This window comes from Sinocyclocheilus rhinocerous, unplaced genomic scaffold (genome assembly GCF_001515625.1).
Source record: "Sinocyclocheilus rhinocerous isolate Xijiao unplaced genomic scaffold, SAMN03320098_v1.1 scaffold449, whole genome shotgun sequence".
NCBI lineage: Eukaryota > Metazoa > Chordata > Actinopteri > Cypriniformes > Cyprinidae > Sinocyclocheilus > Sinocyclocheilus rhinocerous.
In genome coordinates this window covers 1016888-1030969 of record NW_015652285.1, presented here as the reverse complement: position 1 = coordinate 1030969, position 14082 = coordinate 1016888, and the positions used below count along the sequence as shown (strand labels likewise).

At 35.9% G+C, this 14082-nt stretch overlaps 3 protein-coding genes across 4 annotated transcripts in view; 2 read left to right on the top strand and 1 right to left on the bottom strand.

Moving 5' to 3' along the window:
• LOC107714394 (tissue factor pathway inhibitor-like) overlaps positions 1-3884 on the top strand; it is a 34271-nt gene extending 30387 nt beyond the window's left edge. For both annotated transcript variants that reach the window (XM_016520229.1, XM_016520228.1), the window contains exons 6-7: positions 2991-3170; positions 3361-3884. In XM_016520229.1, the coding sequence (XP_016375715.1) occupies positions 2991-3170; positions 3361-3425 (245 nt within the window). In that variant the 3' untranslated portion in view covers positions 3426-3884. The remainder of the gene's footprint in view (positions 1-2990; positions 3171-3360) is intronic.
• LOC107714392 (PTB domain-containing engulfment adapter protein 1-like) overlaps positions 1-14082 on the bottom strand; it is a 188131-nt gene that overhangs the window by 133388 nt on the left and 40661 nt on the right. The gene's annotated exons all lie outside the window — the stretch shown is intronic.
• The window catches only part of calcrla (calcitonin receptor-like a), a 48023-nt gene continuing 38746 nt past the window's right edge, over positions 4806-14082 (top strand). The window contains exon 1 of the mRNA XM_016520235.1: positions 4806-4929. The gene's annotated coding sequence lies outside the window, so the exon portion shown is untranslated. The remainder of the gene's footprint in view (positions 4930-14082) is intronic.

Genomic DNA, 14082 nt, shown 5'->3' with positions numbered 1-14082 from the left:
AGTTTGGTCTATATAGCTAATTTTGCCCTTCATGACAACTGTGAGGGGTGTGAATTTTTTTATAACTCATCCGTTTAAATTATATTAAGCCTTAAAGTTCTGCATAATTAAGGGCGTGGCCACTTGAGTGACATTTGGATTGTCGCTGCTGTCACCGGCGTCGAGCTATGTGGGTGTGGTTTCAGCTGTCAGTCAATAAAGCATTTTTTAAAAACAATAACACTTAAATTTTTTAACTAAAATATTATTGCAACCATATAACATGACTAAACATCCGAAGGTAAGTTAAAAGAAAGAGTACAACTTTACAATCCGTATCCTGTATTCATGTAATCGCTCAATCAGTGTTTCAGCCGCGCAAAGAGGTCAATATAACGGCTTGTAAACAATGTGTCACGTAACGTCACATTTACCTCAGAAAAACATATTCGGTGACCATAAACTCATTAGTCAGATAGGAAAATAAACTGTAGAGAGGGGCATTTTGCTAAATATATGCACCATATAACATATTCATTATAAATTTTCCTGTTCTTCAGTGTTTAATTTATGTTTGAATAAATCCATCAAGTTTTTATGACAGCCACCATTATGTTTATATATTTTTTAAACGAATTGAAGTAGAAATATTATGTGTTATAGTAATGTAGTACCATCTGACTCTCGTGTATATTTTACAGCATTAGTTGAGAGTTTTTTTTCCTTGAGAAAATTTGGTATGTACTGTACCTGATATATATCCAAAATAATCGATATTGAATCTAATCGAATTGAATTGGTAATCGAATTGAATCGCAAGCTTGTGAATGAGAATCGAATCGTGAAATTTGTGTCAAAACCCAGCCCTAATATAGGCTAGCCTATGAATGAATGAAAATGCATATTTTTCAATTAAAGAAAGAGGATTCCGCTTGGTCTTAAAGCCTTCCTTGAGCGGCTACGTTCACAAATAAAACAATTTGCGCAATAGAATGATTAATTATCAATTGAGAATTTGTTATTCATATGGTCTGGTGGTCATATGGCGTGCCTGGGAATACGGGACAAATTGCGTTAGCTTTCATACATGACGCTTTGATGCCTTAAGGGCATCCATATTTCAACCCCAGTGGCATGACAAGACCGGCCCTCACGGCCAAAAAACAGACCGGCCCACCGGGAATTCTCCTGGTGCTCCCGATTAGCCAATCCGGGCCTGCCCACTGCTGTCGGGAGCCTGGCGAAGGGCGGCGATTAAGGGACGGGGTGTTGCTGATAATTAGGGGGGAGGCAGGCGACTCGCCACAACACACACAGGCAGAGGGTTCTAGACAGCTGTGCCTTTGTGTAAGACAGTCTGTTTGTCTGAGTCCAGAGGGCAGCGTAGCAGCCATTTTTTCTGCCTCCTCCTGCTTATTTTGACAGTTAAGAGCTGCTCTCTGCTCCACAGCCCCAAGGCACATGACATCCTTGTCTGGCACACAGATTGCACAAAAATCTGTCAAATATGTGGTTTTGTAACATTAATACTCCGTTTTGAAATGTAAAAAACTGAATATCAGTTTCTGTAATTGCAAGTATATTTTGTTGTGTTAAATTTCCTCTTCTTGAGATTTGGGCTCTTGATGGAAATTGCAAACAAACTGTTAAACACTTGCAATTTTCTGTATTTACATGGCTACCATGTGTTAATGGGAGCTATTCATATTACTTCACATTTGCCTCTTCTTGCCTTAATCGCAGTGGTTAAAGCTGCAGTCTGTAACTTTTTTTGGTTAAAAATGATCCGAAATCATATATGGTGAAAATTCTTATTTGGGTCATATTCCAAGACGTGCTAGAATCTGTGATTGCGAAGTACAGTAAATATCCACACCGGTGCGGTGACTGACTGCCACACATACTCTTCAGAACATTAGATTCATCAGCACTGGAGCCGTGCCGACTCACAACCCAAGCAAGCTAGATAATTCTGCACACAGCTGCAATTCCAGGTTTTCAAACAGAGATGGCGACAAAGAGGCAAAACTTACGGACTGCAGCTTTAATGAAGTATACTAAGTGAATTACCACATGTTCACCATCCTGTCAGCATTCTGTTTTACTAATTTATTATTAGTAATTTACTTTCTGGGTTAAAAGTAGCTGAATAAATTAATTACAACAATTGCTTTTGGGTTAAAAGGGTGACTTGAATGTGCAAATGCTCTGTGGTTCCACTGCTTAGATTTTACTGCCATCTAGTGGATCAAGTATGTAAATTCAAGTTGACTTCATTGTCATTCCAGCTAGAATGAATAGTGCTGCAGTGCCGATGATGATGTATTTTTGTAGGCCAACCCAGAAGTTAACTTCGCCCTGGTTTCTAAACAGGTTATAAATGAATCACAGTCACATGACTTAAACGTCAGCACCATTAATCTTAAACTCTTTCAGTCTTTAATTTTAAAAACATTTTTGCTGAAAGTTTGAGTTAGAATAGTTTGCAAGGGCATGATTGTAAACACAATGAGGCTGTAAAAGCAGACAGTGAGTAGATGGGTGATGAACCAAAAGTGCTAAAATGTTAACTAATTTCCGAGTTTTTGCCTACAGAAATTCATAATCCCTGCAATTAACAATAAATAAGTAAGAAGCTTACTTCTATAGGGATCAGATGTGATGTATAATCATAATATGCACATAGTGTACATTGCAATATGGTTTCAGTAATCGGCACATGGTCGCAGAGACACGAAAAGTGGCTAGTTAATTGTTTAATTGTGTAGCAGAAGTGCAGGGCAAACATAAATAAATGCATTATAAACATTAATTAACATAATTATATTATATCTATTTGTGATCATGTACCTGTACTGTTTTTTCTTATATATATATATATATTATATAATTTATTATGTAGTATTATGTAATATAATCTTTTTCTGTCTCAGTTGAACATGTTTGAATGTGTATAAAGTGTCTTTTTTAACCGCTGCTGATTTTGCCAACATATTGTTGTTGCATTTCAGAGTTCAATCCCCCAGAATTCTGCTTGAGTCCAGTTGATAGGGGCAATTGTGAAGGCTCTGAGAGGAGATTCGTGTACAACACCAGGACTGAGAGATGCCAGATGTTTCGCTACAGTGGCTGTGGAGGCAACAAAAACAACTTTGTCCATAAGAGACACTGTATGAAAATGTGCATGAAAGGTGTGTTTACTGCAGCCCTTGCTTACTTTAGAGGGTTTGATATTATAATTGAGAAAAAGTGTTCAGTTTAGTGTCAATAATGATGATGCTTAAACATCCAACTTGTGTTCCATTAGGCTGGACCACAAAAAATGAAGCAGGAAAATTTGCGTCTATTGTTAATTCTGTATGTTCAATGTTTTCTCTTCAGATCACAGGAGGAAGCAAATACGGATAAAGACGAGGAACTCAAATATCTTATTCCGATCTGTCTAGGACATATTTTTCATGATACCAAATACTAAACCACTCTTCAGAGAGAAAATAAGAAACAGCAGCATGTGCCAGTACCTCGCTGACACACACATTATTGTCATGTATATAATTATCACAGTTAATGGATTTTAAACTAGACTTTATATATAAAGACATTCTATGTATGAGAATGTCTTTAGGAAAGAAAGGAAAAATTGACATACAAAAATTACTCATCACATTGCCACTTATACACTATGGCTTTTATAAATATTTGCTGAAGATTCTAAATCCTTTGTTTATTCCTTTCCTTTATTGTTTTTGTAAAAATGTTCAAACATACTAATTCTTAGTTTTTTGTGTTTATACAGTACACTCCAAAATGTTATGATTTTTATGCCCTTGCATTGTGACCTTGAACTCTTGTCATTGTTTGTACGTAATGACTAGAGGCAAAAAAAATATATAAATAAATAAATTCCAGGACACAGTGATTGAAAGTTGAGTCTAACATAAAAAAATGTATAGAAAAATGTGACCAACAGATCATCACTAAGAGAACCACTTATATGACTGCACATTTTACTAACATCTTACAAATAGAGTACCAGCAATTCCATTGTGAAAGGTGTTTTAGGACTTCTTGATGGTTTGAAAAAAGAAAGCACATAAAACTGCTTACAACTCAGTCTGTTTTCTACACAAGATGGAGCTGTTACTCTTGAGAAGACATTTTGCAATCCGCTACTAGTGGTTAAAATGCCTTTACATGCACTCTAATTAAACAATTGTATTTGAATGAACTTTCAGTGGCTTCATTACAGTTGTAATTCATTATGTTTCTTAAAATCAGCTGGAGGAGTGGAGGAGCATTTGAACTGCCATAAGATGGGGACCCCAAGAGTTTTTCACTTAAAAATAAGAATGTTGTTTAACCCACAAACCTAAAGTCATTTCTGTGACCACAAATATCCCATTAACAAATAGTCATAAAACTTTAAAATACAACATAAAATTTAATTTATAAAAAAAAACACATATAATGTAAAAATATATATTATAAAATATATACAGACATCTTTTAGAGTGATATATATTTTGTGAGTGTGTGTGTATAGTAATAATAACAGTAAATTACGCGTAATTACAAGCAAAAAATCATGAACCAAACCCCTAATCCTAACGTTAACCCTTCAGAAAGTGGATTTGTTCATTAATATTACTCACTACTAGTAACAAGGACAACCGTTATCATTTTCAATAACGCAAACTGTGTAAGGAAAGCTCCTGTGTGCCATTGAGGCGGGGATAAGCAGTGATGATGTAACAGGAAGCTACTACACTGAATATCTTTCAGCCTGACAGCCGTAGTCATTCACACGCTGCTTGTCTCGCGAGCTGATATTGTTACATTGTTTCATGCCATCGTGACGTCGCGAAGGAAAGTAATGACCGTTTGTGTTTTTAAATAACAAGACTTGCGCGTTCGTTTTTATCTCCAGAACACCTTGGATTTAATCTACAGGTAAGGATACGCTTGATATAAATGAACTACTGATTAATTATATATATGGACAGACAGGGAATTAATTTACCAAGTGCAGCTGGAGAATTCATGTCACGTTATAATAATTGCTGACTGAACGGACTCCCAGAGTTCTTATGAATCAATGAGAGCTTTAGACTGAGAAACAAACGGCGGTTTTGTCTATTAGACTGTTGATGATATTAAAGCGAAATTTCTGAAATATCATAATGGGCAGTTTGGCTCTTGTGTGCGCGTAATTTCTTAACTCCGCTGAGATGCGATTTGTGAGTGCGATCATATTTGTGCATGTATGTGTGTGTATTCAATACTAATGATCACATGATGGATTTCACTACTTGATTTTAATTTGTATGTACAAACTGCAATATTTTATAACAAAGAATGACTGAACCCTATTACCACCTATTGTCATTACCATCATGCCAAGCATAGTGAAAAATCGTTCTTCCAAAAATAAATAAATAAAACCCTTTGAATTCTTGATTTGTAAATGAGAAACAATCAATTTCTTTATATAAAGTTAATTATCTTTCAGATTACTTAGCAAATACAATACTAATTCAACATTTTCCACAAAAAGTGACAAATGTCATTACATACAATCTAATTCAACATTTTCCACAAAAAAGTGACAAATGTCATTACATACAATCACACATCTGAAAACTAAATATCACACATTATGTCGAAATCCACTTAAAGGTTGAATTTTGATCAAAAGTGCCAGAAAAAAAAATTATAGTAATTATATTTTTTCATATTTTTTTTTATTTAATTTTGGGTGTAATCTGTAAAGAAAGTGTCTTCTTTCATATAAAATTAGTCAAACCTAAACTGAATTTGCTAGTAGCCTAATTATTTTGGGGACCTCTAAATATATTTCTTTTTCATTCAGTCTTAGAACTGTAGCTCTTATTGTTGTACTTCATCATTATTCCAAAATCTTACAGCCTACATCAGTGCCAGGAACTGAGAAGATAAAATACCAGTATCATGAAGTAACTAGAAATACCATGGTCTGTTGACACCTAACCTGACAGAAGGGGTCTGACAATCTCTCCAAGGAGGAAACATTTTGATAATTAGCCAACAGATAGTCTTGGTATTTGTGTTTTTTGGGCCACATGATTACATAAGCAGCTGCTTGTACATGATGAAATACTGTGAAGCTGATGAAAGAAAGATTGCTAAAATGATTTTTAAAGATTTCGCTCATATGATGCAATGACACTGTTTGATGTCTCTGTTTGATGTGCAATATCTTCCGAAGATCTTTCATGTGAAATTTTATGTTATTCCTGTTGCTTGGCTCTCTAATCTCAAATAATTGCAAATGCAAATATCAATTATTATTGCTCGATTACGGATCTGAATTAAACTTCCAAATGTAAAGATTCAATTATGGAGCATAATTCATGCGCAGTTTAGGCCTGGGCGATAAAACGGTATCGATAAATGTCAATAATTATCGATACTGAACGATATGAAACATTATATCGTTGATAAATTTTTTAGCTATATCGCCCAGCCCTAGTGCAGTTTATGCTATAATACCTTGAGTGGTGCACTATCATAGACCAACCTGACCACACTAGCTGACAGTAGCAATGTAACCACTCGGAATACCCAAGTAATGGCACAGAGACATGGTAAAACCACTCAGAACACCTTAGCAAAAGGCATAGCAAAGCTCTGTTAAACACCATAATATCCTAGAATCATGACGGTGAGTTTTGCATAGACAAGCACTCTCTAATATCGCTTATTTTCATAATCAGACCTTATACACAGTGCTGAGGTATGAACAATTTGTTCTATGGAAATTAAAAGGTTAGTGACTGTTCGCCTCTAGGGATTGCTAGCTGGCAAAGGGACCTAATGAAAGAGGATTTGTTACTTAGAACACGAAAAGCCAATTAATCCTCACACAGAATATGTTAAAGAGCATAGCTTATGTTTTTAAAAGGGAATCAATTATTTAGCCTCGCCGTTTGAGAGCCTTTTATGTGGATCTCAATGCAGAGCCCCAAAGCATGCATGTGTTTGTCAGGTTTGAGTGCTGCTTTCAAGGAGGATTTAATGTCATTGGAACAAAGCTGTGTTCCTGGCCTGGCGACATTGCATTCAGTTACTGTGCCATTACCATGGTTCACCCCTTACCTCCGTCACGGAAACGTGGAGAGCAGACAGTAAACCATGCCAGAATGTTTTACTGCAAACATAGCTATCACAATCCTGTCCGACTCCTCAGTGTAAAAGCCTACAGTCCCACTGGTTGGATTAATAGAATTTGTGCACACTGGTCATAATTAGATACATGTGAGCTCAAAACACCCCTGAGCATTTGCAAAATAAATGTTTTCTCCACCGCAAGACAGGCCATGATATGTCTTGCATTTTTATTAGCAGCAATGTCAGAGTTCATGATTAGATGCTTTGAAATGATGCAAAAATATAAAGATTTATTACAGTCAGGGATTTGGTGTCTTGTTTCAGGCGTTAAACTGGAGTGGGGCTAATAGGATCATTTCATTTCCTCTCTCCAGATTCATTAGGTTTTATGTGCGTTGAAGTGCGGCAAGCCGCGCAACCCGCTATCTAGCTGTTATTTCCATCATATCTATTTCATTCACTAGTCAGTATTATCACATTGCTTTATTGAGATTAGATGCTTGGTAGAGAATTGTTGCTCTAGGTATTACCTTAAGAAATATTTCTGTCTGCTGTATACACTAGTTAGACCGATGTATGCTGCTTCATGTTTTTGTGGAAACCATGATACACTACCATTCAAAAGATGGGGGTAAGCAAATAAAAACAAAATAATAATAAAATAATTAAAAGAAAGAAAGAAAGAAAGAAAGAAAGAAAACTTATTCAGCAAGGATGCGTTAAATTGATCAAAAGTGATCAAATATTTGCTGTTTGAACTTTCTATTCATAAAAGAATGTTGAAACAAAATGTATCAAGGTTTCCACAAAAAAACTGTATTCAACATTGATAATAAGAAGCATTATTAATAATTAATCACCAAATTTGCATATTAGAATGATTTCTAAAGGGTCATGTGAAACTGAAGGCTGAAGTAATAGCTTCTAAAAGTTCAGCTTTGCTATCATAGCAATAAATGGCATTTTAAAATATACTAAAATAGAACTAACTAACGTTAAAAAAGTGAAATCGCAATCAACCACCCCTTTAAATCATAATAATATTTCACAGTATTACTTCTTTTACTGGATTTTTGATCAAATAAATGTAGCCTTGTTGAGCAGACTTCTTTACAAAAAATGTGTCTGTCTACTGACCAAATAAATTTCCCATGTATTTTTAGCAATTTTGAGTCAATATTCTGTAAAATAAATGTTCAGCCATTTTGTGAAAATCTTATTTGGTATCATAAAATATTTACAGTGAGGTCCACTGGGAGACCACATTGAAAATATTAACCTAACCTATTTAATTCAGACATGGAAATAAACAAAGTTTTAGTTTTTTTGGGGGGGAAAATACACAAAATATTTCAAATTAGAATCATTTTCCAATCTAATCTTTCACATAATATAATTTGCATTAAAATTATTAATTTGAATAATGTAAAAAATATATAACATTATTAATTAATACATTTAAAAAAGAAGAAGTCTAAGAAGTATTCCGTACAATGGGGTCCAAGTGTCCCACCCTCCACTCTAGATACCAGTAACGGTTCAGTATAAACATGACTACAAATAACAGCTTTATATGATTATTCCTATGGATACTGGCAGCCAGGTTTGTCCTGCAGTATGAATAATCATGGCCAAACATGTCGCTGATGACACTGAGTTAGGGCTGCACAATTAATCGAATTTCTAAGCATGCTCCAATTAGGACTAGGTCTGTTCCTTTGTCCCACACCTCTCCCTGGTATAATGCTAAGCTTCGTGCTATGAAGGCAAAAGGCAGACAGCTTGAACGCCTTTTTAGAAAAACTGGCCTGACTGTCCATTTTCAAATATTTTCTGAACATATTAGGCATTATAAAACTGCCTTGAATGCAGCACACTCTTCCTATATTTCTGATATCATCAATAAAGCTAACAATAGGCCAAAAGCTGATTTCACCAACTATTGTCCAATCTCCAATTTACCATTTATTTAGAAAATTATGGAAAAATTTGTTGCCAATCAGCTAGTCTTCTTTTCTAGCTCTCAGCGATCAGTTCGATGCATTTCAATCTGGTTTTTGCTCTCATCACAGCACTGAAACTGCTTTAGTTAAGGTTGTCAACGATTTGTTACTCTCTGGTGACTCAGGTAATCTCTCCATTCTCCTGCTTCTCCATTCGACCTCAGCTCAGCATTTGATACTGTCTGTCACAAGTTATTACTCTCCCGCCTTTCAGAGATAGGTGTCTCAGGTGCTGCACTATCCTGGTTCTCTTCCTATCTCACTGATAATACTACATCACTATGCATAATTATAAATCTCCCACTACTTTACTCAGTCAGGGTGTTCCCCAGGGATCTGTTCTTGGGCCATTACTATTCATTACTTAAATCATGCCTCTTGGACATATTATCCGTCGTCATGGTTTTCATTATCACTGTTATGCTGATGATATTCAGATATACACTGCATGCAGACCAGATTCTATTCACCAGACCACATCACTATCTACCTGTGTCAATGAGCTAAAGGCCTGGCTAAATTCAAATTTTTTTGAATTTGAACAAAATTTTAAATTTTAATTACTGGCCCCCCTTCACTAACAAAAAATACAGTAAATGCTCCCAGTTTCAACCATTCAGCTTGTTTATTTTCATATAAAAATACGGCAATTCCAAGGGAATAATCGACAATTATGATTTTTGTCATAATCGTGCAGCCCTACACTGAGTGAATGGCACTGTAGTATTTAAAAAAATGGACCCTAGAGATGAAGGGCTTGTGTGGGTTGCTGGACAGTGGAAATATAAACAGCGCTTCAGAATGAGTGTTTAAAGCTGATATACACTAAACAAACTGCCGTTGGCGGACAGCGGCTTTAAGATTTACTGGCTTCTGCCACCACTCTGAGTGTGGGGGATCCTGGGAACATATGTGGATGAATCAGAGCCAACCCACTTCCAAGTGGGTCAGTCTTAGGTTATCGTGTCTGCCAAACACTTCCTCGAAGTGGGATTTAATTTTTCATGGAATGATTTAGGAGCACCAAGTGGAACTGGATCTTACTCTTCTAATTTTAACATTCTCCTCTCTTCCCCTTAATCTCTTGCTTTTGTTTACTCCTCACGGAACTTGCTGAAAGTGTTACCGGAGTTGCATATCTCATTGGACCGTAACCTTATGTGCTAAACCTCCAATTCAGTTCTCTCCTGTAAGCAGCAAAGTCGCCTGCAGTTCAAGTTCAGGACCTTTCACATGCCTTTTCTAGTCCTGGAGGGTACAGGCTGAAGGTCTGCAGGTTTAAAAATAGGAGTGAATGTGATCAGGTTCCGAGTTTTATTTTCAAAGCTCAGAGGAATCCTGGGAGCGCAGACTGGTGGCCTGCAGAGGCAGAACTCTTCTGGTCCTGCGTTATGGCCTGCAGGGGAAGAGGCTTTACATGCTAGACACAGAACTAGCTGTCTATACACAGCAGGATGTCTTTGGAGATCTTCTGTGAACACAATAATTCCCCCTGAGCTTTTTCAGCTCTCTAGTTTTAACATATTGGGAATAGATTTGCATCTGTTTGGTTAGATTTCCTAGCAGTGAAGTAGATAGAATAGCAGTTCGTTTTGGTTGCTGAACTCAGAATCACAAGAGGGTCGAGGTTCTGTGCTTGTGGTTTGAGAAAGTTCAGTTTGTTTATGCATTCTAAAAAAAAGCCATGTGAAATAAAAGGAGACCTGGTCCTTCTTTTTGATTTATGGGTAATGCAAAATCTGTCATTTTAGCCCTGGATGCTTCATTAAACAAAAAATAATAATTAAAAAAATAATCATTGCAAGAGCTTCTATGAGCATCTGTGCTTTATATAATGCATTTACTGTAAACTAGAGATAACCGTTTTTAGCAGCCATAAAAACACTACAAGTTACAATACAATATGCTGTCAGCTAAACACTTGAATATCTGAATCATGCCACTTTATTTACATGCATTTTGTTGAGTTGTTTAGCATCCAACTCACCAAAGAAAGTAACACAAATTAACTAGAACATTTTACATTAATAATTTTGTAAATGCAGGGACAAATTTACTAAACAACTCAACCAGATGCTAAATGCGCTAAAATGCACTGGAGGAATTTAAATATTTGTATGAATTTAAATTTTTAATTTGTGCTGTTACTTAATCTGCAGATTTGGTGAATGCTTCATTAAAGGAATATTTCACAAAATTTCTGAAAATGTACTTACCCTCAGGCCTTCCAAGATGTAGATGAGTGTTTCTTCATAAGAACAGATTTGGAGAACTTTAGCATTACATCACTTGCTCACCAATGGATCCTCTGCAGTGAATGGGTGCCGTCAGAATGAGGGTCCAAACAGCTGATAAAAACATTACAATAATTCACACGACTCCAGTCCATCAATTAATGTATTGTGAAGTGAAAAGCTGCGTGTTTGTAATAAACAAATTCACCATCAAGACATTTTTAACTTCAAACCATTGCTGTTCTGGCTAAAATATGAGCCCTATCCATAACATTGCTTTCTGTAGTGAAAGTCATCTTGTATGAATCAGGAAAGAACTATGCACAGATCAAGCACTGTTTACAAGTGAAAACAGTCCAGAACAGTTCTAAACAAATATGTTGGTGGATTTTGATGTGCAAAACAACAAGGGATGGACTTTTTCACTGGAGGAAACGTTATTATGGATTATGAACTGGCATTTTGGCCAGAAGCATAAAAAGTTTAATGTTAAAATACCTTAATGATGGATTTGTTTCTGACACAAACACAGCTTTTCATATTAATCGATGGACTAGAGTCATGTGGATTACTTGTGGTTTATTGTGATGTTTTTATCAGCTGTCTGGACTGCCATTCTGACGGCACCCATTTACTGCAGAGGATCCATTTGTGAGCAAGTGATGTAATAATACATTTCACCAAATCTGTTCTGATGAAGAAACAAATTCATCAACAACTTGGATGGCCTGAGGGTGAGTAAATGTTCAGCAAATTTTCATTTTTGGGTGAACTATTCCTTCAAACAAAAATACGTTCATTGCAAGAGCAGCAACATGATTAATTTGCATATGGGCATCTGTGTTACATTCTGTGAATAATGCAATAATGCATAATACTAGAAAGAACTGTGTTTTTAGCAGCTACATTTTCAAAGGAATTTCTTTGCCAATGTTACACACTAAAAGTTAGAATATGCTGTCAGCTAAACACTATATACAATACACCATATACACTATAAACAATATCAAACCATATGGATTATGGTTTGAGCCCCAAAATAGCTTTAAATATGTATTTTCTCTGCAGGTGTTATTCTGGAGCAGCTTGTGATGGCTTTATATTTAAATGTGTATTTTTGTAACTGTATATGACTGGCTTTGCCACCCTGTTTTATTTCTGTTCTCCTTGGGCTGTTTGTATCAGTAGCCACACTGCAGGATAATGGTCGCCCTTGGGGTTCTGCATATTCAGCTGTACTAGGCAGGAAAGGGTGGCTCACATTACCGAGCATTAACATTCGCAGATCTGTCCAGGTAGTTAGCTGCTGTGTTTCATAACAGCAATTTGCTGACCTGATTTGGCAGATGCTGGTGTAGCTTTCAGACTGAATTAAACATGCATACTTTTCTACTTAATCCTCTACTTTTTTATATGCAGTCTTTCATACTCTCTGGCTCTATTTTAAGTTAAAGTACTGGTATTTTCCTCAGCTTGTGTTACAGTGTATGTTTTCACACCCTCTTTTGTAATATCTAGACAAACCTGATGCTCAGGTTTACATAATCCCTCATATTGTCGCTGCATTAGCTGCTTTTGTTGAAACCATCATAAGTTGACATTGAAATAACCTTATTATGTTTATTTCATAAAAAGCAAATTTGACAAGTGTCTACAGTGGTTCTCAACAGGCAGGTCGTGGCCCAAAAATGGATCTCAGGTCTAAAATATATTTACTAAATGCAAATAATAAAATGCAATTAACTATACAGTACCGTTCAAAATTTTGGGGTTAGTTTTTTTTTTTTTTAACAAGGTTGCATTAAACGGATCAAAAGGGGCAGTAAATTTTTTTTTACATTGTTACAAGAGATTCCTATTTCAAGTAAATGCTATTCTTTTGAACTTTTTATTCATAAAAAAATATATCATGGTTTCCACAACAATCTTAAGCAGCACAACTGTTTTCAACATAAATAATCATAGAAATGTTTGCTGAAAATTACTCTAAGACTTTTACTCAAGTTGTTTTGGAATTGGTGACTTGTAACGTGTAGTGGAGTAATTTTCACTGTAAGGTATCTGTACTTTTACTCAAGTATGGTTTTTAGGTACTCTTTACACCTCTGCAGCTGGGAATGTCTGGTCCAAAGACAGCTGTTTTGTTTTTTGTAAAACACGTAAGAGGTCTTTTTCCTGAAATTCTACAAAAATACATAAGGATTGCTAGTTACAAAAAAAGAATGTGTTGCATTTAGGAGCCGTGTTATTGTTAAAGGAATAGTTTAAAAAAAACAAATTGCTAAATATTTTCTCGCCCTCAGGCCATCCAAAATGTAGATGAGTTTTTCTTCATAAGAACAGATTTTGGAGAAGTTTAGCATTACATCACTTGCTCACCAATGGATCCTCTGCAGTGAATGGGTGCCGTCAGAAAAAGAGTCCAAACAGCTAATAAAAACATCACTATAATCTACAAGCAATCCCCACGACTCCAGGCAATTCATTAAAGGGGTCATATGATGCGATTTCAAGTTTTCCTTTCTCTTTGGAGTGTTACAAGCTGATTGTGCATAGATAAGATCCCTGAAGTTGCAAAGACTAAAGTCTCAAAACCAAAGAGATATTCTTTATCAAAGTTAAGACTCTGCCACGCCCCCCTAAAACGGCTCATTCTAACACGCCCCCACATATCTACCACACTATATGGAAATATTTGCATAATGCCACCCAAATGTTCA